The sequence below is a fragment of the Phyllobates terribilis genome, unplaced genomic scaffold, assembly GCF_046119375.1.
Source record: "Phyllobates terribilis strain yellow unplaced genomic scaffold, ASM4611937v1 Scaffold_2__4_contigs__length_985480577, whole genome shotgun sequence".
Taxonomy (NCBI): Eukaryota; Metazoa; Chordata; class Amphibia; order Anura; family Dendrobatidae; genus Phyllobates; species Phyllobates terribilis.
Window position 1 is genome coordinate 367,088,840 of NW_027362762.1, and position 26,272 is coordinate 367,115,111.

Sequence of the window (26,272 nt, forward strand, 5' to 3'; positions counted from 1 at the left end):
GCAGGCAGGAACGGGCTGCCCCCAACCACCAGCTGCCTATTTGTACCTGGCCAGACACAACAATATAGGGAAGCCCTTTTTTAAAAAAATTATTTCATGAAATAATTAAAAAAAAATTGACGTGGGGCTTCGCTCTATATTTGTGTCCAGTCAGGTACAGCAGGCAGGAACGGGCTGCCCCCAACCACCAGCTGCCTATTTGTACCTGGCCAGACACAACAATATAGGGAAGCCCTTTTTTAAAAAAATTATTTCATGAAATAATTAAAAAAAAATTGACGTGGGGCTTCGCACTATATTTGTGTCCAGCCAGGTACAGCAGGCAGGGACGGGCTGCCCCCAACCACCAGCTGCCTATTTGTACCTGGTTGGACACAACAATATAGGGAAGCCCTTTTTTTCTTAATTATTCCATGAATTTCATGAAATAATTTAAAAAAAAAATGCGTGGGGCTTCGCCCTATTTTTGTGCCCAGCCAGGTACAACTAGGCAGCTGGGAGCTGGAATCCGCAGCGCAGGGAGGCCCAAGCTTTCTGGGCCCCACCCGCTGCAAATTGCAGTCCGCAGCCGCCCCAGAAAATGGCGCGTTCATAGAAGCGCCATCTTCTGGCGCTGTACCCAACTCATCCAGGGCCCTGGTGCGGTGGCTCACTGGGTAATAAAGGGGTTAAGGCCAGCTTGGCATTATCAGCTGGCCCTAAGCCCGAAATTGATGGGGTCACGCCATAATTAGACATGACCACCATGAATTTTTAGTAAAGTATTTAAAAAAACACAAACACCCAGAATAAAGTCCTTTAATTGAAATAAACACACAATTCTTTATTGTTCTAAATTAAACCATACTTACCATCACGCCCATTCCAGCTGAAGCCAATGTCTTCTGCAATAAAAGTAAAATAATAAACCAACATCATCCTTACCTTTCCATGGTTCCCAGGACAGCTTCAGCTCTGCTACATCGAGATGACAGGCTGGACCGCAGCAGAAAGCTGCCATCCAGCCTGTCATCCCGCGGACACTGAGAAGCGCAGGCTTGCTTGCGCTCTGCAGTGTCTGGCTGTGACGGCATAAAGATGAGACAAGTTCATGTCCAATGAACTCGGCTCACCTCATGCACGTCACTGACAGCGTGGGAGAATTCTCCTGCACTCAGCACTTCAGCGTGAGAATTCTCCCACGCTGTCAGTGACGTACATGAGGTCAGCTGAGTTCATTGGACATGAATGAGCTCACCTCATGCACGTCACTGACAGCGTGGGAAAATTCTCACGCTGAAGCGCTGAGTGCAGGAGAATTTTCCCACGCTGTCAGTGACGTGCATGAGGTGAGCTCATTCATGTCCAATGATCTCAGCTCACCTCATGCACGTCACTGACAGCGTGGGGAAATTCTCCAGCACTCAGCGCTACAGCGTGAGAATTCTCCCACGCTGTCAGTGATGTGCATGAGGTGAGCTCATTCATGTCCAATGAACTCAGCTGACCTCATGTACGTCACTGACAGCGTGGGAGAATTCTCACGCTGAAGTGCTGAGTGCAGGAGAATTCTCCCACGCTGTCAGTGACATGCATGAGGTGCGCCGAGTTCATTGGACATGACCTCGGCTCATCTGGATGCCGTCACAGCCAGACACTGCAGAGCGCAAGAATGCCTGCGCTTCTCAGTGTCTGCGGGATGACAGGCTGGATGGCGGCGTTCTGCTGCGGTCCAGCCTGTTATCTCGATGTAGCAGAGGTGAAGCTGTCGTGGGAACCATGGAAAGGTAAGGATGAGGTTGCTTTATTATTTTTCTTTTATTGCAGGAGATCGTTGGCTTCAGCTGGAATGGGCGTGACGGTAAGTATAGTTTAATTTAGAACAATAAAGGATTGTGTCTTTATTTCAATTAAAGGACTTTATTCTGGGTGTTTGTGTTTTCTTTTAACTTTGACTATGGGGTTAGTAATGGGGGTGTCTTATAGACGCCTCTCCATTACTAACCTGGGCTTGATGTCAGCTGGCATTATAAGCTGACATCAACCCCAACCCTATTACCCCACTGCCACCGCTACAGGGCAGTGGGAAGAGCGAGGCTAAGTGCCAGAATTGGCGCATTCTAAGGATGCGCCATTTCTGGGGCGGCTGACGGCTGGTGTTTCTAGCCTGGGAGGGGGCCAATATTCATGGCACCCTTCCTGGGCTATTAATATCAGCCCCCAGCTGTCTGCCTAGCCTTTGCTAGCTATTAAAATAGGGGGGACCCCACGTCATTTTTTTGGGGGGTCCCCCATTTTAATAGCTAGTAAAGGCTAGGTATTCCGCTGGGGGCTGATATTAGTAGCCTGGGAAGCTCCGTGGGTATTACCCCCTTCCCAGGCTTCAAACATCTGCCCCAGCAGTCTGCTTAACCTCCGCTAGAGACTAAAATTAAGGGGAACCCCACGCCAATTTTTTTTTAAATAAAGCCTTTATTTTAACACTAAATGACAAGTACAGTAATCAACACTGTCACTGTACTTCATATATATGTGACTGACATGTTTCTATCTATCTAATCTATGTGTGATTCTCTATTCCTTCTATTCTAAATTGTCGGGTACAGATGCTGAATTGCCGGCCGGCTTTTTTAAAGAGACGGTGCATGAAAACACTATTATTTTTTTTTAATAAATCCTTTATACTAAATGACAAGTACAGTAAGCAACACTGTCACTGTACTTCATATATATGTGACTGACCTGTTTCTATCTATCTAATCTATGTGTGATTCTCTATTCCTTCTATTCTAAATTGTCGGGTACAGATGCTGAATTGCCGGCCGGCTTTTTTAAAGAGACAGTGCATGAAAACACTATTATTTTTTTTAATAAATCCTTTATACTAAATGACAAGTACAGTAATCAACACTGTCACTGTACTTCATATATATGTGACTGACATGTTTCTATCTATCTAATCTATATGTGAAGCTCTATTCTGTCTGTTATAAATTGTCGGGTACCGCTGCTGAATTGCCGGCCGGCTTTTTTAAAGAGACGGTGCATGAAAACACTATTATTTTTTTTGATAAATCCTTTACACTAAATGACAAGTACAGTAATCAACACTGTCACTGTACTTCATATATATGTGACTGACATGTTTCTATCTATCTAATCTATGTGTGAAGCTCTATTCTTTCTGTTCTAAATTGTCGGGTACCGGTGTATGCCGCTGATGAATTGCCGGCTTTTCATGTTTCACTGTGAGCACTGTTCCCATCGATTTGGGCAATCACTGTAATGCCACAACCACCATGGCTGTCGCATTACAGTGAGTGGCAGACAATCCCTGCATGATTGGTGCTCTAAATAGCGCCAGACATGCAGGACACGCTTTTGGTGCACGAACAGTTATCGAACATAACCTCGAGCAGCCGAATTTTTTGGAAATCGTTCGGGTTCGTCGAACAACTCGAACACCGGCCAAAACAGCTCGAATTTGAGATTGGCGAACAGTTCTAGTCGAACACCGCTCATCTCTACTCACAGCTCACAGTGCATGTCAGACCAAATAAGAATCATGAGCTCAAAGGAACTGCCCAAGGAGCTCAGAGACAGAATTGTGGCAAAGCACGCATCTGGCTAAGGTTACAAAATAATTTCTGCATTACTCAAGGTTCCTAAGAGCACACTGGCCTCCATAATCCTTAAATAGAAGAAGTTTGGGACCACCAGAAGCTTTCCTAGACCTGTCCGTCCAGCCAAACTAAGCAATCATGGGAGAAGAGCCTTGGTGAGAGAGGTAAAGAAGAACCCCAAGATCACTGTGGCTGAGCTCCAGAGATGCAGTAGGGAGATAGGAGAAAGTTCCACAAAATCAACTATCACTTCAGCCCTCCACCAGTCGGGCTTTATGGCAGAGTGGCCCGACGGAAGCCTCTCCTCAGTGCAAGACATATGAAAGCCCTCATAGAGTTTGCTCAAAAACACATGAAGGACTCCCAGACTATGAGAAATAAGATTCTCTGGTCTGATGAGACGAAGATATAACTTTTTGGTGATAATTCTATGCAGTATGTGTGGAGAAAACCAGGCACTGCTCATCACCTGCCCAATACAATCCCAAGAGTGAAACATGGTGGTGGGAGCATCATGCTATGGGGGTGTTTTTCAGCTGCAGGAACAGGACGACTGGTTGCAATTGAAGGAAACATGAATGTGGCCAAGTAAAGAGATTTCCTGGATGAAAACCTCTTCCAGAGTGCTCTGGACCTCAGACTTGGCTAAAAGTTCACCTTCCAACAAGACAATGACCCTAAGCACACAGCTAAAATAACAAAGGAGTGGCTTCAGAAAAACTCTGTGATCATTCTTGACTGGCCCAGCCAAAGCCCTGACCTAAACCCAATTGAGCATCTCTGGAGAGACCTGAAAATGGCTGTCCACCAATGTTCACCATCCAACCTGATGGAACTGAAGAGGATCTGAAAGGAAGAATGGCAGAGGATCCCCAAATCCAGGTGTGAAAAACTTGTTGCATCATTCCCAAGAAGACTCATGGTTGTACTAGCTCAAAAGGGTGCTTCTACTCAATACTGAGCAAAGGTTTTTTTTTCAGTCAAGATGAGTTGCAGAGTGTACTTTAATGAGAAAAAAATGAGCTTTTTAGAATTCACCAAATAGCTGCAATGAAACAAAGAGTGAAAAATTTAAAGGGGACTGAATTCTTTCTGTACCCACTGTAAGTTCCAATGGAGCCACTGACAGTAGGCTAAAACGCAATGTGAACATACTATAATATAACCAGATTTCTTGTTCACTTAATGAGGTTATGTTCATCTACTACAATCCTGGAACATGTGACCAGCCAACAAAAGGTCTGTGACAAGTTACTTTGTAATAGAAAAAATTGCAAACTTTGAAAATTAGTTTCATTGGTCACCATGATGAATCTTCCCAACTCAAGCAAACAGCTTGTACACTTAGCCATCTCATATATTACATTCTGAAAAAATAAGTGGAAAGGAAAGCTAAATACTAGAGATTAAATTCAAATTTGTCAGGGAAATTTGAATCAAATGTATTTGTTTTTAAACTAATGATTCTTATTATGCTCTGGGATTTTTAAAGACAAAAGCGTATAATTAATATACTGTGTATTAAAAGAAAAAAAATACCTTGCAACTCAACTGTCCCACCAATGGAACAACCCACCTACTGATCCTCAACTCTGTTGAGCCCCTTCTTTCCTCCTTCCTCCTGCAACCTCCTCTTCAGCCATATTAACTTTTCCTCAGGGGCTCCCAGCACAGTGTCATGATATGTATAGCCCGAATGTATGGAGTAAAGTACCATAAGGCGGGTTATGGCACCGGCAGGACATGTGAAGAGCATGGTTTGTATTTAATCTAATATTCATCAAAATGTTGGCCAGCTAGCCTTCATTTTTACATAATTCACTCAAATCAAATTCCCTCCATCTTTTTTTAGCAAAAATTGAAGCACATTCAATTGTTCATGAATAAATTCATTCACCTCTACTCAATACAAAAAGGTTTAATCTGGAAGAAAAGCAACGTGCTACACTCTACTTTGTCTTATATAAGAATATTTTAAATTAACTCTATAGTTAATTTATTACATTTTATTAGGCATTCTTGACCTTTATAGGATACATTTAGAAAAGTTCTCAAGATAATAATAATATAACAATGAACATTTTAAAACATTGGTTTAGAGGATAATAGAGAACATGTTTTATATCAGAATACATTGTAAAGGCTTAAGGCATGCCCTAAATGTTTTATGTTGGCTTAATTGAATAAAGTCAGGTTAAGCCATAAAAATATTATTACCCATTCATAAACTCCAGGTAATCCATTATGACAATGTTCCATATCTTGTAACTTTGTATTGCTTTTATGTATGTCACACCCTACCAGTATGTCTGTAAACCACAAGCAAATGTTATCAAGTTAAAGTACACAACAAACCCCTTCTTAATGGGACTTTAATTTACTCTCATCGCTACAAATGCTGACATGTCTATAAATTATTTTTATACGATATCTGGGCCAAATTAGATGCTATGAAAGTTTGGTGGATTTGTTTTATTATGGTGCTTTGTTATGCTTGTGGCTTTGCTTAATATATTGTTTCCTGGGATTTAAACAGGAAGAAAGAAGTAGTCTAGGTTTACAGCTGGTATACACTTCATCATAGTACCAGTATAATTCTGACATCATCCTAAATGCAAGTCCTTCCTTATCTAATGATACATAGTAATTAGTAGTATTTTACTATTTATAGAAGAAAAATTATGTCAATTCAGCGGCTTCGAATCATTATTATATGCCTACCTAAAAATGTATTTTAAGCTTAATTTTTCATAAAGCATAATATGTGTAACTGTCCTGAGTAATTTTCTACACATCCACTATAGTGCAACTTTGGCTCATAGAGATTGTCTACTTTCCTCTATGTGTGTGGCGTGCATATTCCAAAATAGTTACAAATTAATTATACATTAGGCTTCAATCATACAGTGCAACACTGTTGTGTTTTCTGCCTTGTATTTTACCTACAATGTCAGATGTGCAATCTTAGTTAAAAGTAAATTAAATAATTCCCATTAACACATTAATTATTTTGCTAACACACACTATGGAATCAGTATGCAAGTATGTCTCTCTTTGTGTAAGACTACAAGCAAATATACACTGCTCAAAAAAAAAAGGGAACACTCAAATAACACATCCTAGATCTGAATGAATGAAAAATTCTCATTGAACACTTTGTTCTGTGCAAAGTTGAATGTGTTGACAACAAAATCACACAAAAATCATCAATGGAAATCTAATTTATTAACCAATGGAGGCCTGGATTTGGAGTCACCCCCAAAATTAAAATGGAAAAACACACTACAGGCTGATCCAACTTTGATGTAATGTCCTTAAAACAAGTCACAATGAGTCTCAGTATTGTGCGTGTGGCCTCCACGTGCCTGTATGACCTCCCTACAATGCCTGGGCATGCTCCTGATGAGGTTGCGAATTGTCTCCTGTGGGATCTCTTCCCAGACCGGGACTAAGCATCCACCAACTCCTGGACAGCCTGTCGTGCAACGTGACTTTGGTGGATGGAGCGAGACATGATGTCCCAGATATGCTCAATCGGATTCAGGTCTGGGAAACGGGCTGGCTAGTCCATAGCTTCAATGCCTTTGTCTTGCAGGAACTGCTGACACACTCCAGCCACATGAGGTCTGGCATTGTCCTGCATTAGGAGGAACCCAGGGCCAACCGCACCAGCATATGGTCTCACAAGGGGTCTGAGGATCTTTTCTCGGTACCTAATGGCAGTCAGACTACCTCTGGCGAGCACATGGAGGGCTGTGCAGCCCTCCATAGAAATGCCACCCTACACCATTACTGACCCACTGCCAAACCGGTCATGATGAAGGATGTTGCAGGCAGCAGATCGTTCTCCACGGCGTCTCCAGACTCTGTCACATCTGTCACATGTGCTCAGTGTGAACCTGCTTTCATCTGTGAAGAGCACAGGGTGTCAGTGACGACTTTGCCAATCCTGGTGTTCTGTGGCAAATGCCTAGCTTCCTGCACGGTGTTGGCCTGTGAGCACAACCCCCATCTGTGGACGTCGGGTCCTCATACCACCCTCATGGAGTCAGTTTCTAACCATTTGTGCAGACTCATGCACATTTGTGGCCTGCTGGAGGTAATTTTGCAGGGCTCTGGCAGTCCTCCTCCTGTTCTTCCTTGCACAAAAGCAGAGGTAGCGGTCCTGCTGCTGGGTTGTTGCCCTCCTACGGCCCCCTCCACGTCTCCTGGTGTACTGGCCTGTCTCCTGGTAGCGCCTCCAGCCTCTGGACACTACGCTGCAGACACAGCAAACCTTCTTGCCACAGCTCACTTTGATGTGCCATCCTGGATGAGCTGCACTACCTGAGCAACTTCTGTGGGTTGTAGAGTACGTCTCATGCTGCCACGAGTGTGAAAGCACAACCAACATTCAAAAGTGACCAAAACACCAGCCAAAAAGCATTGGTACTGAGATGTGGTCTGTGGTCCCCACCTGCAGAACTACTCCTTTATTGAGTGCGTCTTGATAATTGCCAATAATTTCCATCTATTGTTTATTCCATTTTGCACAACAGCATGTGAAATTGATTGTCAATCAGTGTTGCTTCTTAAGTGGACAATTTGATTTCACAGAAGTTTGATTTACTTGGAGTTATATTCTGTTGTTTAAGTGTTCCCTTTATTTTTTTGAGCAGTGTATGTAGAACCCTCCGTGAAAGACTACAAATCATGTACATGAATGACTACAAATGAATGGCTCCGAATAAATGTATAGAGGCAGAGATAAGTGAATATATACAAGTGGAATGGAATTATTCTTGAATTTGAAAAAAATCGGCAAATGCCAAAATGTGGATTTTATATAATTCACTTACCCACGGATTCAGCAAAATGGACCCCGCTGGCCACCATTTTTCTAAAGCGTAAAGGGCCATCAAAAGGTTAAAAAAAGAAAAAAATCCTTATACTCTTCTCACGTCTCACCTCTCTGGACCCTCCACTCCTCACCATTTGGTCTTCTCTGCATTTTCTTATCACTGCTACTCCCTCTGAAATCCTTACTAGGCCAGGTCTTCTGGCTTCGATGAGGCCTGAGATGGTACTGCGCATGCACACGTAAGGCCATGGCACACATCATGACATCAAGATGTTGCAACTTTACAGACCACATCAGAGCCGGAAGTCCGGGCATAGCGTGAGAGGCCTAGGTATACAAGAAGATGCAATGAGGACTGACCATAGTGATGGTGGGGGGCAATGGGGCCGCACAGATGAGTGATCAGTTAAGTGTAAGGATTTTTTAAATTTTTTACTGTACATGTTAAATTTATTAGATCTCAGAACATAATAAGGGACATTAAATTCAAGAAGAATAAATTCTCTGCAATCTGAATTCCCCGGGAAAATCCACAAAAACAAGCAGATTTGAATTTTGCCTGATCCGCTCATCTCTATATAGAAGTTTTCTGAACATAGACAGATTCTGCTGCTATTTTTAATTTTCTCCCTTCCCCGGGTAGAGAAACACAGGACTGTGAAAGTGTCCATAGAAATTATTATTAGGTTGATCAAAATGAATAATTTCAACCAGTTTGATCATCATTACCATGGTGAAAGTTAATAAAGATTGATAATTTTAGCTGTCAGATGATAGACATCATTTGGAAAGACCTTGACCATGGTTAAAACTTTTGTATGGTAGCTACTTGTCCTTGAATGATCTTTCAGTGAAATAACATATCGAGAAAGATTGTTTGTACATTGAAAGTCAGCCATGCATATTAGACAATAGTGGACTGAACCAGCCAACGGGTCAACCTTCTGATGAGTATAGAGACCTCAAGACACAGAAGGAATGGGTAATTGGAATTTCAACACACTTTCCTTCTGTTTTCAAGAGAGCTAAGGCTTCCACACAGTAGATACTAATGTTAAGTTAACCCATTCATGGCAAAGGGAATTTTTTTTCACTCCTTCTTCATAAAGCCATAATGTTATTATTTTTTGTCATTGTAGCCATATAGGGGCTTCTTTATTGCAATTTAAGTTGTAGCTGTGACTGGGACTATTAATTTTTGTCATAAATTGTGCTCAAAACTTTAAAAAAAAGTCTGGTAAAATGGTGAAAAGTGCTATTCTGCCATTTCTTTTGATGATTTGAATGTACTGCCTTCATTGTGAGCTAAAAATATTAGTCAACATGATTTTTGAGGTTAGTATGATTGCGGGGAGAGTTTTTTATATGTTCGTGGTAAAAAAAATTTGGACCATTTTCTGAGACAGGCAACTTTTTGTCATTGCTGGGGCTGTATGTGGGTGTGTTTTTGCATGCCAAGCTTTTTTTTCTTTATTATTTTATGGTACATATGCCATATTAATAGATTTTTATACAATTTTGAAGTGCAAAATGACTGAATAACACAAAATATGAACTTTTTTTTTTTTTGTCTTTACATCCCATACCCTTTTGGATAATTCAATATATACTTTCATGATTATGCACACAGATCACAACCACTTAAATATCTCTGTCGGAAATTGACAATGCCATCTAAATTACAGCAATCAGAGCTTGCTCTGGTCATTGCTGTTAAAGGCTGGTGCCGGCTGTATAACACAGTAAGCACCTGCCGTGTATGGAGCGGGTGTCAGTTTCTAGTGTTGAGCCACCCCCGTAGTGTTCGAGTTCGGTTCGGTTCGTCGAACACCCGTGTGTTCGCCGAACTGTTCGTCGAACTGTTCGTCGAACACCTTCGAACACCGTTAAAACCAATGGCAGGCAAACAAAAACACATAGAAACACATAGAAAACACCTTCAAAGGTGTCCAAAAGCTGACAAACTGCTCAGAAGACACAACTAACACATGGAAAAGTGACAAGTACATATAGTCATGCGAAAAGAAAAGAGGTGGAGGAGTAAAAGGAGGGGGAGACACAGATATAGGCATGTCATGCCCTTCTAAAATCCAAAAAGTGAAAAGCCGAGACGGCCAGTCCGCTCCTGCCCGTGCCACCTCCGTGTCGCCGGGTTTGTGCCAGAGCCGCGGTGAACCCTGACGGCCAGCCCCCCTCTCCCAATACTGGTGCCTGTCCGCTGGTGGGTCGAGAGAGCCCCCCTGTGGTGGAGGCAGCTCTAAGCTTTTTAATTTAAATTGTCCCTCTAATTTGAATGAATACACTTTAAATCCATTTACAAGGATCTATTGGAGGGCAAGTCTCATGCCAGCAGCCGCGTAATTCCAGCTCCAGTAGCGTCCACTAAAGCTGCTGCAGTTAAAAAGCTTTTATAAGGATCGAGCTCGGCTGTCCACCGCAAGGCATCCTAGTGCCAGTCCCAGCCCCTATGCCTTGGGGTGCCTCCTGATGCTCTTCACTAAGTATCCCGTGGTCCCGAAGCATTTCCTTTGAAAAAATTAAGTGTCCAAACTACAGGTGGTGTAGCTTGCTTAACAGCCGGGATAATCCGCTGACTAGCAGACACTGCTACTAGGCACAAAGTATTTCCTGGGCTAGATGCAGTTAAAAATTTGTAAGTAGATACTCTCGTTGGATGCTGAGAAAGCATTCCATAGAGTCTCCTGGCACGCCATATATGATTCTCTTAAAAAGCTTGGGGTAGGGGTCTAGGGGACCCTTTTATAGCCAAAATCACGGCCCTGTATCACAATACGTCACCTAGGCTGAAGATAAATGGAACTGTAGCACCGAGGGCTCGGTTGCTACAGACGTATTGCACCTCACCCAGAGGTGTGATATCTCACTCTCAGATAAGGATGGAGTGTGGATCAGGACCCGACACCTGCATGCATTACACCACATTGCCGTGGGGCAGGGCGACCAATATGCCCCTGAGATGGGCACGACAGTCCCTGTCCCTGGCTGGAGTGGGAGGAGGGAACACTGAGGAAGGGGAACCCTGCAGTGCAGGAGCAGGGAGGAAGCAGTTCCTGGGTGCATTGAGAAGGGAGTATAAAAGGTGGGCACCATCTTAGTTCAGTGCAGAGAAGTCTGAGCAGAAGTGGCAGGGAGCAGGGGCTCTGCATGAGCTCTGCTCCGGAGGCGGGCCTAGTAACAGAGGCCCAGGCCTGCAAGAGGGAGAAGGAACGGAGAGGAGCGGAGAAGGCTCCAGGAACGAGGAATGAAGGGATCCCAGGGGTGCGGACGGGCGAGTCGCCACCGCACGCCCGAATCCACCTGCGTGGAGGGGTCAGGCCAAAGGGGGAGACCGGTCCCCGAACTAGTGGAGGCAGGAAACGACCCTCAGCTAGAAACCGGAGGCTCTGACATTTTACGTGGCGCAGCCCCTTGCTCCACCCGCTAGGAAGGCACCACATAGGGTCAGGGAAACTGGCGCCAAGTTTACCAAGAGGAGGCCCGAGGCAGCCGGACAGAAGTGTTGGTAAGAAAGGCCAGACAAAGGACACACAAAGGGGGTCCTGTGAAGCGCTCCAAAGTTATCTGGGAGTTGTCTGAGCCCCTCACCTGGTGAGCACAGTACGACGTGGGCAGCCGTTACCTGCAGACGTGGTCTGGATAATAAGAACTGTGAGTAAAGGCCCTGAACTGCATCACTGACTCCGTGTCGTTACTGCTGCTGCCCTGCACCATCACCCCCATCCTCCGCATACACTGCCCTGAGGCTATACTCCTCCCGTGGGGAGTTATGCTACGCTCTGCTGCACCCACAACACCAGCCTTAGCGGTCTGCCCTGTAGCGGCGGTTCACTCTGACCGCAATCCACGGGTGGCGTAGTCGGACATTTAAACATCAAAACCACATAAATAGTTCCGCCACTGGTTTGACCGCCCTGAGCCACGGAACCGGATCGCCGCCACGAAGACTACAACCACCAGCATCCACCAAAAAGGGTCCGGCTCCGGGTGTCCCAAGGCCCAGGGGGTGCGTCAGAACATTTTCATCACCTTTCACAATCACCAATGGGACAAGGCAGGGATGTCCTCTGTCCCCTCTCTTATACATCCTAGTGACGGAGCACCTGCTCTCATCAATTCGCCATAACCCCAATATTAGGTGGATTGAGGTGGGAGGCACCGAGTACAAGTGCTCTCTATTTGCTGATGATGTCCTAGTATATATCACTCAATCACATATATCCATCCCTGCTGTTATGGCTGAAATAGATCACTTTGTTACATGGTAAAATTTTAAAATCAATGCAGCGAAGTCTGAGGCCCTCGATGTCTCCCTCCCTAAATCCATATAGGATTCCATCCAGTCCAACTTTCCCTTTGCCTGGCCCTCACAGGGTATCAAATACTTAGGAATTCCTATTCATAGAGACCTCTCCCATCTATGTTATCTTAATTTTGGGCCCTTTATTGAACAATTCCATACAGACCACGGTTGGCAAGTTGGAACTGTGAGATTCACTACGTGCACCACTGGTATTTTGTGGAAAAGCACATGTAAGATTCTGCAACAGTCTCTGCTGATACTCCTGCATGCGTGCATCCCTTTCTATGGCAGGAATAATTTCTGCAAATTTACTTTTGTACCGGGGATCTAACAGTGTGGCAACCCAGTAGTCAGGATTATTTCTAATTCTCACAATTCGAGGGTCATGTTGCAGGTAGTGCAGCAAGAAGGCACTCATGTGTGTTGCGCATCCAGGAGCACCAAGTCCCTGTTGTGTTGGTGGCGAGGTAACAATCATGCTTCCTTCCTCTGTCCTCTCCCCCCAACCTCGCACAACAGAAATGTGATCAAGGTCTCCCTCATCTGATGAGTCTTCCATCAGTTCGTCCTCCACTTCTTCCTGGGCTCCTGCACCTTCCTCACTAGTTTGGCTGCTACCATGCGCCCTGGTAAAATCATCTCCCCCACCCTCACATGCCTGCCGCCCTGGTGCTGCCGACCGTCTGGACCTTGCAGATGTTAGCCCTTCCGCATACAACTCCTCCTCCTCTACTTCCTCCACCTCCTCTTGTGCCACCACCTGACTCCGAATTCTGTTTAACATGTGCTCCAGCATGTAAATCACCGGAATAGTCATGCTGATAATGGCATCGTCAGCACTAAACATCTTCGTCGCCATTTCAAAACTGTGCAGAAGGGTGCATAGGTCCCTGATCTGAGACCACTCCTCCAGCGTGATTTGCCCCACCTCTGAATCTCGTTGGCCCAGGCTATACGTCAGAACGTATTGCACCAGGGCTTGTCGGTGCTGCCACAGTCGCTGCAACATGTGCAGAGTTGAATTCCACCGGGTAGGCACATCGCATTTTAGCCGGTGAAGTGGCAGGCCCAACGACTTCTGTAGAGATGTAAGTCGCTGAGCTGCGGGATGCGAACGGCGGAAGTGAGCACACAGCGACCGTGCCCTCTGCAGAAGGCCATCTAGTCTGGGATAGTGGGCTAAAAATTGCTGGACAACCAGGTTCAACACGTGAGCCATACAAGGCACGTGTGTGACATTGCCCCGGCGAAGGGCCGCACCCAGGTTTGCAGCATTGTCGCACACGGCCTTCCCTGGTTTCAGGTCCAGTGGAGACAACCATTCATGAAATTGGTTCTCCAGAGCTGACCACAACTCCTCAGCTGTGTGACTCACATTTCCCAGACATTTCAATGTAAAAACCGCCTGATGACGTTGAGCCCTACTGCCAGCATAGTAAGGAGGTGTGCAGGATCCCTTCTGCGCAGTTAGAAAGCTTGTGGCATGACCAGACAGGCTTTGGGTGCAGGTGGAAGACCGAGAGGAGGTTGAGGAGGCAGAAGCAGTGGAGGAAAAATGACATAAAGAGGATTGACGCACAACTCGTGGGGACGGCAAGACTTGGACAGCAGCCCCTTGTCCTGCTGTCACCATAGTTACCCAGTGCCCAGTCAGCGACATGTAACGCCCCTGTCCATGCCTACTCGTCCAAGTGTCTGTGGTGAAATGCACCCTGTCACACACAGAGTTTCTCAAAGAAGCGGTGATGTTGTGTGCGACATGCTGGTGGAGCGCAGGCACACCTTTCTTTGAGAAGTAGTGCCGACTGGGCATCTGGTACTGGGGCACTGCGACGGACATAAGGTCTCGAAAATCCTCTGTGTCCACCAGGCGGAAAGGCAGCAATTCTGTAGCCAAGAGCTTGCAGATGGTGAAATTCAACCTCTTAGCTTTCTCATGGCTAGGAGGAAATGGTCTTTTACTTGTCCACATCTGAGGGACCGAGGGCTGGCTATTGTGCTTAGACGGGGTTGATAAGGGTGTCCCCGGCAAACTGCAGGCGGACATGTTAGGTTGCCTTGATCCAAAGGTGGTGCTATCGATGTCGGACAGCGCTCAAGACCAGCTGGTGTTACCACCTCCAAAGAAAATGATGACCTGCCAATCACGGTGGCTGTTGCGGGTAAAGAGGTGGCAGGTCTGCGCCCCAAAACAGGTGTGACTGCTGTCCCCCCAGTCACAGAGGATGAAGAGGCCGCGGATGCACAAGATATGGCAGACGGTGGTTGGCCCGGCCGGCTAGACCGCATTGTAGCACACTGAGCTTCCCACTGCAACTTATGCTTCATGTCCATGTGCCGGTTCATGCATGAAGTACTCAAACTATGTATTTTTTGGCCTCTACTTAGCTTTTGCTGACAAATGTTACAGATAACACGAGTTGGGTCATCTTTATCGATCTGAAAAAATGCCCAGGCTATGCAAGGCTTAGCACCCATGCGACCTGAAGAGCCACCACGACTTGTGGTGAGAGGCAGAGTTGTGTTTGAGGATGCAGTTGTTGACGTGCTTCCAGTACTACGTCTGTGTCCAGGAAGGCGCAACCTGACCTCGTCGTCACTAGCATCTTCCTCCACCTCCTCTGCTGACCTCATCTCTTGGCTGACTGTGGGTTGACAGTAAGTGGGATCTCCGACCTCATCATCATCACCCTGTGCGTTATCACACCCGTCGTCCTCAGAGCCAACCTGTTCCTGCCCTGACAAAAAACAAGTTGTCGCTCCAATCAGGTATTTGAGTCTTATCATCGTCTTCCTCATTGTCTCCACCAACAGGAGTTACAGTTTGGGAATGAGGGTCTACATTATGGTCAGAACCTTCTGCGTCTGGTCCTGGATCCGACTCATAAAGATTCTGGGCATCAGTGCAGATCATTTCCTCGTCTGGATTCACAGAAGCGCTGGAGTCGACCTCTGATTCCCAGGCTATAGTATGAGTAAACAGCTCTGCAGACTCAACCATCTGTTCTACCTCATACTCAGACGGGCAGCTGGAGATTTGGGAGCTGTGAGGAAGCAAGTGCGATTTGGGTGACACCTTTGAGGACTGGAGTATTTGTGATGTTGAAGTTGATGTGGAGGAGAGCCCACTTAAAGGAGCACTTGATATCCGTTGAAGCACCTGCTGTTTTTGTGCCTCATCTGGAATTTGTAGCGATTGGCGTGGCCGTAAGAAAGGGATCTTATCACATTGTCCGCTAAAAGAAGTAGACATTTTAGTTTGGCTGGAAGATGGTCTTTCTTCTGCACCTACCCCACGGACACAACCTTTTTTCCCCTTCCCAACACGCCTATTCCCCTTTCCACCAGCAGCAGGCCTTTTTCCACTCATTTTGGTGGTTAACTAATTCACAACTCTGGAGTTGTTTGCACAAAAAAACAATGGATGGTAACCGAGCAGAGCTGAGTGGCCAAACTGTGGTATTAGGCCAAAACTATTGGCTGGGTTAGATGCAGAAAAAAATTATTTTTAATTTGCAACCTGATGGAGGTCAGTATAGATGGACTAATAGACCAAGTCCCACACACCGCTAGAAGCCCAAATATTTTTTCAGAGCTAGATGCAGAAATTTTTTTTATTCAATTTGCAACCTGATGGAGGTCAGTATAGATGGACTAATAGACCAAGTCCCACACACTGCTAGAAGCCCAAATATTTTTTCAGAGCTAGATGCAGAAAAAAATTATTTTTAATTTGCAACCTGATGGAGGTCAGTATAGATGGACTAATAGACCAAGTCCCACACAACGTTAGAAGCCCAAATATTTTTTCAGAGCTAGATGCAGAAAAAAATTATTTTTAATTTGCAACCTGATGGAGGTCAGTATAGATGGACTAATAGACCAAGTCCCACACACCGCTAGAAGCCCAAATATTTTTTCAGAGCTAGATGCAGAAAAAAATTTTATTCAATTTGCAACCTGCTGGAGGTCAGTATAGAAGGACTAATAGAACAAGTCCCACACACTGCTAGAAGCCCAAATATTTTTTCAGAGCTAAATGAAGAAAAAAATTATTTTTAATTTGCAACCTGATGGAGGTCAGTATAGATGGACTAATAGACCAAGTCCCACACACTGCTAGAAGCCCAAATATTTTTTCAGAGCTAGATGCAGAAAAAAATTATTTTTAATTTGCAACCTGATGGAGGTCAGTATAGATGGACTAATAGACCAAGTCCCACACACTGCTAGAAGCCCAAATATTTTTTCAGAGCTAGATGCAGAAAAAAATTATATTCAATTTGCAACCTGCTGGAGGTCAGTATAGAAGGACTAATAGAACAAGTCCCACACACTGCTAGAAGCCCAAATATTTTTTCAGAGCTAAATGAAGAAAAAAATTATTTTTAATTTGCAACCTGATGGAGGTCAGTATAGATGGACTAATAGACCAAGTCCCACACACTGCTAGAAGCCCAAATATTTTTTCAGAGCTAGATGCAGAAAAAAATTATTTTTAATTTGCAACCTGATGGAGGTCAGTATAGATGGACTAATAGACCAAGTCCCACACACTGCTAGAAGCCCAAATATTTTTTCAGAGCTAGATGCAGAAAAAAATTATTTTTAATTTGCAACCTGATGGAGGTCAGTATAGATGAACTAATAGAACAAGTCCCACACGCTGCTAGAAGCCCAAATATTTTTTCAGAGATAAATGAAGAAAAAAATTATTTTTAATTTGCAACCTGATGGAGGTCAGTATAGATGGACTAATAGACCAAGTCCCACACACTGCTAGAAGCCCAAATATTTTTTCAGAGCTAGATGCAGAAAAAAAATATTTTTAATTTGCAACCTGATGGAGGTCAGTATAGATGGACTAATAGACCAAGTCCCACACACCGCTAGAAGCCCAAATATTTTTTCAGAGCTAGATGCAGAAAAAAATTATATTCAATTTGCAACCTGCTGGAGGTCAGTATAGAAGGACTAATAGAACAAGTCCCTCACACTGCTAGAAGCCCAAATATTTTTTCAGAGCTAAATGAAGAAAAAAATTATTTTTAATTTGCAACCTGATGGAGGTCAGTATAGATGGACTAATAGACCAAGTCCCACACACTGCTAGAAGCCCAAATATTTTTTCAGAGCTAGATGCAGAAAAAAATTATATTCAGTTTGCAACCTGATGGAGGTCAGTATAGATGGACTAATAGAATGATGCTATGCCCAAAAGATTTTACTTCACTAGGTGCAGTAAAAAAATTGGTATTCTATACACAGGTGGTATATCTTGCAACACAGATAGGCTACTCCACTGACTAACACACTCTGCTATAGGCCAAAAAGGATTAGCTTTGCTAGATTCAGCCAAATGCTGTGAAAAAAACTTGCACAGCACTGGCACAGACCTGCCTGGCAAAAACTGATAGGAACTGATGTAACCTAGTCCTGAAAAGGACTCCAATTACAATTAGTCTTTACTCCCACAATCTATCTATTTAAGAGCACAGACCTGCCTGATAAAAGTCGTAGGAAATGCTGTAACCTAGTCCTTAAAAGGACTGCAATCACAACTATTTCCTACTCCCAAGCTATCTGTATATTTGTGTGAAAATTGGCTTGAAATTAACAAGGTATAGCGCACACAGCAACAGCGGTGCCGTCTAACACGCAGCTGCAGCAGTGAGAAAATGGTGGCGACGGGGAAAATGGCTTGGTCTTATAGGGCAAGGACATGTGACATACACTGCCAATCACACATGCCCTTGCTTGTGTGAAAAAAAGCACTTCGCTCCGTGTGTGCGCTGCTGATAGGCTGACAGATTGCACCTCCCCACTGCAGATGCGGGAAAGAGAAAAAAAAATGGAGATCTTCATTGTTCCTGCAGAGATCCATCCCCTGCCCCTCCCCCCGCCCCGCTGTACACTCAAACTGCGTATTAACATTAATTTTCATCATTACTGAGAAAAAATCCAGTTATGATTTTGGTGCACGAACAGTTATCGAACATAACCTCGAACAGCCGAATTTTTCTCAAATTGTTCGTGTTCGCCGACTGGCTCGAACACCGCCCAAAACAGCTCGAATTTGAGATTGGCGAACAGTTCGAGTAGAACAACGCTCATCTCTATCAGTTTCTGAACTTATTCCATCTACCTGTGCCCAGAATAGAATATATTGGAATATCCTATGTTGAGAAGGGGTTAGAGGGAGTGCGTTCATACAACCCCTTTAAATTTTTTTAATCCTAATATATTAAAAACACCAAAAACCCTGTGCACAAAAAGTGCACAACAGAAAATTTAAATAGACAAACATACGGGACTAGAGTTGTAGAGCCAACTGCTATAGTCCTCTGTTCCGTTTAGACAACCAATGCTAGTATTTACTATTCAGTAAGAAAATATGGATATGTTACTGAACACAATAGTCAAATTCGAGACATGTCATTACAGATATACACAATGTTGCACTAAAAGGAGAAAATATAGATATATCTCAGCATAGGCAACAGAACAAATACCATTCCCAGGAACACCACCTATGGACTATATGTCCCTAAGATTAATATCTGACTGCCCTGCCTGGCAGCGAGGGTTGGCACCCTAAATGATGAGGTTTTGGCACCCCTGCAGGACGTCGGCTTTCCCTTACTCTCCCTCAATGTCCCTAATAATAATATGGGGACCTAAACTAGACATAAACCAATTGTCTAGGAGGGACGAAGACAAAATAGAAAATGTTACTTATCATTGGATGTCCTGACACTGGAGATGCATTTTCAAAATCTCTGCCTCTGCCTCAGTGCTTTTCCCCTTTAGAGGTTCATCGGGAGGCCACAATCCATATTGAGTGAAGGTACAGGTGTAATGATATTCAAAGGCCCATGATGGGGATAAAGGGAAGATGTCAGTTAAAAAATAAATATGTTTCTATGTTGAACTTTTATTAATGATTTTGGTGATATTTCCCTAATTTTTCATATTACTATCCATATGAGGAAAGGAGTCCTGAAATTTTGCTGGCTTAACTCTGGTTATTGACCTTGACTATAGACCAAAACAAAGAATATGTGTCTGTACTTAGTTTCAATTATTAAAAATAATTTAGGCTAAAATTTCCATTATGACACTTTTCTTACTGTGAAATCAAAGCTTCAGTTGTAAATATAAGACTTTGACTTGCTCTTTGTGGTGATATTATTATTAATTATTTTTATTGCTTTATTTGTTTCTTTGAAAACTATGTGATAACCCACAGTTCCTTTGGCTGATCCATGTATGGGTGGGCCACGTCTGTGTAATCTCTCTTACAGATTGTTCACCCGACCATATTTTCCATTCGAGTGCTGTCCATGAAAAAAACTAACTACACTTGGACCTATGTTACTCAATATGGCAGTGCAGATGGGTGATATTATTCATTGACCAAATCTGAATGTGAAGAAAAATTGCAGCATGCATTAGTTTATTCTATATATTGGATGAGCCATTCAAGTCTATGGGCGCATGAGAAAAATCGAATGCCATCAAGAGACACAGTATAGCATCCAATTTTTATGCATACCTTGCAATTATGTAACATAGGAAACTGTAAATGGTCCTGTAAATGATTAATAGCTACTGAGTAAAAAACAGACTGCACTCATATGTAGATTGCACATGTATGACAAGTGAGAAAAGTATCGACCCATTTTTCTGGATGAAACTCTGAATGATTTTTTTATTCATTCGTGTGAACCTACAGCTTATTAAGAGGGATTCCATATAGGAGGCATTAAGATCTTTATATACCCAAACTGGGCACATAAATTGGATTGTTTGGATTGTGAGATAGTCCTTTAAAGAGAGAGCTCAGTGAATGCATGCATATATAATAGCTCAAACAATATATAAATATTTTATCTATTATTAATATACATTTATAATGGATACATTTATAATAGATCATAGTCTACATGGTATTGTGCCTGCAATCTGAATTTTGTTTATTCTCAGTTCATATTTGTTATCTACAGTTTTTTTATGTAATGGTGAGCAAGAATAACAGCAGACAAGGAAGATAAATTTAGAAAGAAAATGTAAATTAATGTCTGCGGGAAAAGACTGGAAATTGAATAATTAGGTTTTGTTAGCAAAGATTATAATATCCATAATAACTATTTAAGCCTAATACAAATGCCACTCAAGAAGAAAACCATATATGTATGCTTAGCAGTCCTTTCTAGTGAAGAACTGATTTGTTTACAGCTTGTGCGCAAGTACTGGAATGTCAAATATCTACCGGCCTCTATAAAACTCTGGCATCAGTTACTTTCTTAGCTCACTGCATATAACAATCACTACAGCTGTAGGCAAGAAGACTTCTGAAGCTTTTCAGTCATCATAGTAGTTAAACAGAAGGGACAGAAACATTGTATTTCTATTGTTCTACTCACTTTGAAACTTTTTCTTGCACTTTAACTTCCATTTGGCTTTGAACTCTTAAGAACCATCAAACATTTCTTCTGTAAGGATTATTAACCCTTGAGATATCTTTATGGAAACGCCTTGCTCAGAAGAGGAAGAATCCTGTGAGTATTCAATGTGTAAAGAAGTAATTATGGGATGGAATTAAAGGACAGATTGAAAATGTCTGTACTCGCTTTACTGATGGACATAATTCGAAAGATATTCACAGTAATTAGAAGTAATCAAGTACTGCAGAGCTCTGTGCTTACTTAACTGTTGTCCCTGTAAAAATATTAAATGGAATTCTAAGTAAATATTTCTAAGGTATATGATAATAATAGATAATGTATTATTCAGTTAATGTGAGTGTTTTGTGCTGCATACACCAGTTTGGCGAGTTGCAACTAAGTTGTCAAAGTTTTTCTATTCTGAAGTAAATACGGATACATTAATTGCTTTAAAATAGGTTTACAGATAGCTTGTGTTTCTGATGGAAAGTGTATTAAAACAAAGATGTATTGAAATGTGTATGTAGAGCTGTGTTTTTTTCAGAAGTAGCACAGCTAGAACTACTATAATATTTTAATGCAGGAGCTCAGCTGTTTCATAATGATTTTGTGATGATTTATAGTAGTCGGCTAATGTTTTCTTCACAATCCCTTTTGCATGCCTATAGACAATGGTAGTAACTAATAACTTCTACAGGTACAGCATTTATTTTTTGGCATGCTTGTGCTAATTTACTTGCTAACACGAGCTGTACCAAGAAGCAGGCTGTAACCACAGCCAAGACACTGCGGTGCATAATAAAGTCTCAATTATAAATGTCGCAAATATAATGTGATTAAGTATGTAATAATTCACCCCTACTACAAATTATAATGATATGTGAAATCACAAAGGATTTTTATTTCAAGCTTTGTGCCTTTGACAGGTCAAGGAACTCCAGGGTGACTTTTTGTAATACTTTTCATTTGCAGTAAGTGATACACTATAGTAAACACCTCTGCTGCTGTAGAACCTCTTTTTTAACATTAAGTTATTCATGCGCAATATAGAATAGCTTATTGTGGCATAATTGGTTCTGTCATTAGAATAAAATGCTTCTGCATATATTTTTTACAAACATCAAGTAAATCTATTATGTGACATATTTATATGGCAAACATTGCAAGAGCATCTGCCATGTTATGTAGTTTGACATTTTGATTCACATACCCAAAGAATGAAATATAGATAAGATCAGCTGATATGAGCCAGCTACAGATATTTTCATAAGTTGTAACTGATTTCTCATAGGACCAAAAGTTATAAAGTATTTCCATAGTCAATGCACTACGTACACAAGAGGGACCTCCTTATGTTCACGATCTCTCGCTGTTGGTATTTCAATATGTAGAAACTTTGGCTCTGCAGGAAATAAAGTATTACTGTTCTGTATATTAAAATACAGAAGCCACATATGAAAAATAGAAGCAGACTGTAACATTTCAAAGGAACACAGTGGGGTATATTACATGCTATTCTCCACTATACATCTGCTAGGTTTTCACACACAACTCTTTTTTTTTTTTATGAAAGTTCTCAATCTGTATCACATAGAAGTTGGATAAGATTCTGCTTATTCTCTTTGTGGGCATCTTGAATTACAATTTGAAGTCATGTTCAGGGCAGAAAGCACATGACTGTGCAGCTGGCGATTAGCTGTCTGCAGCCTATTCATGGGGTCCAGAGAGGCAGCTGACAAGCACAATTGTAGTGTGACAGAATATATTGACAGCAATTACACATCAACTACTTAATAATACATTTAGACAGTGCACAGCTATGGAAAGCTGTATGTACATGTATGCGGAAAATCTGAACATCTGCGACAGATCTTATACCTATTTTAGCTGGGTATCACATGCAGTGTGGTGTATGAAAGGTAAAAAATATGATTATTTCAAACATGAATAGAATGAATTATAATAATTTTTTTCTCCCCTCTTATGAAAATGTGCCGTTATTATTTCATGTCATAGCATTAAAGTTAAACTTCTGTACAAGTGATGCTTTGTTCTCATTACAAAGTCTTGGATTAGCAAATTAATCCTTTATTAAAGCTCTCCAATAACTGTGGCATCGCAAATATGTTTTACACTGCTGTAAAATTGCTGTGGAGTACACACACTGACTTTACTTTTCTTGTTTCTTGTCCAGTATGTCTTTTGCTATCCCCCTATTGTTCCAAGACACCAGCTCTAAAGTTATAGGGGCATTCCTACAATTAAAAGTTACTCTCATCAATAGGACACCGCAAAGATCCTGAGAATTGGGCTCTGACTTCCAAGAAGATGGTTTTTCAGGGCCCCCTCATAAACGAGTGCTTAGCCTCCACTCTATTCTTTGTATATGAAACTGCTGGAGAAAACCAAGCACAGCACTCAGCTTACTCTGTTAGTCCCCTTAAACAATAAATGGAGCATGTCAAGCGTGTCTACCTCTACTACACTCAAGAAAGGCTCTGTAGACTGCAATTCTTGTAAGGCAGATTATTGAGGGTAATTTATCCCTATTCTATAGATAAAGTTAATTTTAACCACTTCGCACCAGAGCCTGTTTTTGCCTTCGTGACCGGGCCAATTTTTTCAATTCTGACCACTGTCACTTTATGAAGTAATTACTCGGGAACGCTTCAACGTATTCCCCTGATTCTGAGACTGTTTTTTCGTGACATATTGTACTTCATGATACTGGTAAAATTTCTTCGATATAACTTATGTTTATTTGTGAAAAAATCAGAAATTTGGCGAAAATTTTGAAAATTTTGCAATTTTCTAAATTTGAATTTTTATGCCCTTAAATCAGAGAGATGTGTCACACAAAATAGTTAATAAATAAAATTTCCCACATGTCTACTTTACATAAGCACAATTTTGGAACCAAAATTTTTTTTTGTTAGGGAGCTATAAGGGTTAAAAGTTGACCAGCGATTTCTCATTTTTCCAACAAAATTTAAAAAACATTTTTTTAGGGACCACATCATATTTGAAGTCACTTTGAGGGGTCTTTATGACAGAAAATACCAAAAAGTGACACCATTCTAAAAACTGCACCACTCAAGGTGCTCAAAACCACATTCAAGAACTTTATTAACCCTTCAGGTGCTTCACAGGAATTTTTGGAATGTGTAAGAAAAAAATTAACATTTAACTTTTTTCCCAAAAATCTTATTTTAGACCCATTTTTTTCTATTTTCACAGGGGTAACAGGAAAAAATGGATCCAAAATTTTTTTGAGCAATTTCTCTTGAGCGTGGTGATACCCCATATGTGAGGGAAAACCACTGTTTGGGCGCACTGCAGGGTTCGGAAGGGAAGGAGCGCCATTAGACTTTTTGAATATAAAATTTGTCTGAATAATTAGCAGAGGTCATGTTGCGTTTGGAGAGCTCCTGATGTGCCTAAACAGTGGAAACCCCCCACAAGTGACACCATTTTGGAAACTAGACCCCTGAGGGAACTTATCTAGATGTGTGGTGAGCACTTTGAACCCCAAGGTGCTTCACAGAAGTTTATAATATTGAGCTGTAAAAATAAAATTTTCACATTTTTCCCACAAAAACGTTTTTCATCCCTTAATTTTGCATTATCATAAGGGTAATAGGAAAAATTGCACAATGAAATTTGTTGTGCAATTTCTCCTGAACACGCTGATACCCCATATTTGGAGGCAAACCACTGTTTGGGCGCACAGCAGGGTTTGAAAGGGAAGGAGCGCCATTTGACTTTTTGAATGTAAAATTTGTCTGAATAATTAGCGGACGCCATGTTGCGTTTGGAGAGCTTCTGAAGTGCCTAAACAGTGGAAACCCCCCACAAGTGACACCATTTTGGAAACTAGACCCCTTAGGGAACTTATCTAGATGCGTGGTGAGCACCTTGAACCCCAAGGTGCTTCACAGAAGTTTATAATATTGAGCTGTAAAAATAAAATGTTCACATTTTTCCCACAAAAACGTTTTTCATCCCATAATTTTGCATTATCATAAGGGTAATAGGATAAATTGCACCATGAAATTTGTTGTGCAATTTCTCCTGAGTACGCCGATACCCCATATGTGGGGGAAAACCACTGCTTTGGTGTACGGCAGGGTTCGAAAGAGAAAGGAGCGCTATGTTGGCTGGGATAGGTGGCAGACACCATGTCACATTTGAAGAGTCGCTGACATGCCGAAACAGCAGAAACCCCCACAAGTGACCCCATTTTGTAAACTACACCTCTCAAGGAATTCATCTAGGGAAGTAGTGAGTATTTTTTAATTTTTAAATTTATACCATTGGGCAGTGAAAAAAGCATAATTATATTTTTACCACAAGAAAATGTTTTAGCCTCAGATTTTACATTTTCACACAGGGCAATGGGTAAAAATGGTGCCGAAATGTGTCACACAATTTCTTCTAAAAGTGGCAATACCCCATATGTGGCTGTATCATACCGCTCAGCCATGCAGTGAGATCTGGGCGGGACGGAGTGCTATTTGACAATTGGAGAACAAATTATTGTAGAATAGGCATTTGGATTTGGGAGCACAAAATTTTCTGAATTTCTTTTGGGGGGCCATTTCGCTTTTCCAGAGCCTTTCTGCTACCAGTAACTTGGAAGTCCCTTATATTTTTAACAGATGACAGACCTGAGTGGGGACTAGCTTTTTTTGAGGACTGAGTTGAAGCTTTTATCGGGAACATTTTATGTAATATTTATCCGGCGCTCTAGGCTGAGCACTTACATCGGGGTATCCATCTAAATTTCCAAGTGATATAATTCAGATGAAACCCCTGCGGGATCCATTCACTGTAATGAGGCAGCAGAGTTACTCTGGACTCCGTCTGGCCTCTGTTTAGCGGTGTCCTTTTTTTCAGAAGTGCACAAAACTGGCCAACCGCACTTTTATGCATGCCTAAAACAAATGACAACGTGGGATCCCAGGCTAGACGGCGTCCACAGTAGTCTATATCTGCCTCATTACAGGGAATCTTCCATCATGGGTTCTGGCTGAATCACGTATTTCAGAGATTTACACGGAAA

The 26,272-nt window shown here is 42.3% G+C and overlaps 1 protein-coding gene across 11 annotated transcripts in view; it reads left to right on the forward strand.

The window, feature by feature from the left end:
* Positions 1-26,272, forward strand: part of DMD (dystrophin) — a 3,940,859-nt gene that overhangs the window by 276,090 nt on the left and 3,638,497 nt on the right. Inside the window, exon 1 of one of the 11 annotated variants that reach the window (XM_073664715.1) lies at positions 21,060-21,324. The exons of the other annotated variants lie outside the window; for them this stretch is intronic. Coding sequence (XP_073520816.1) covers positions 21,291-21,324 — 34 coding nt within the window. The 5' untranslated portion in view covers positions 21,060-21,290. Of the gene's footprint in view, positions 1-21,059; positions 21,325-26,272 lie in introns of those variants that run through there. 11 annotated transcript variants of the gene reach the window in all.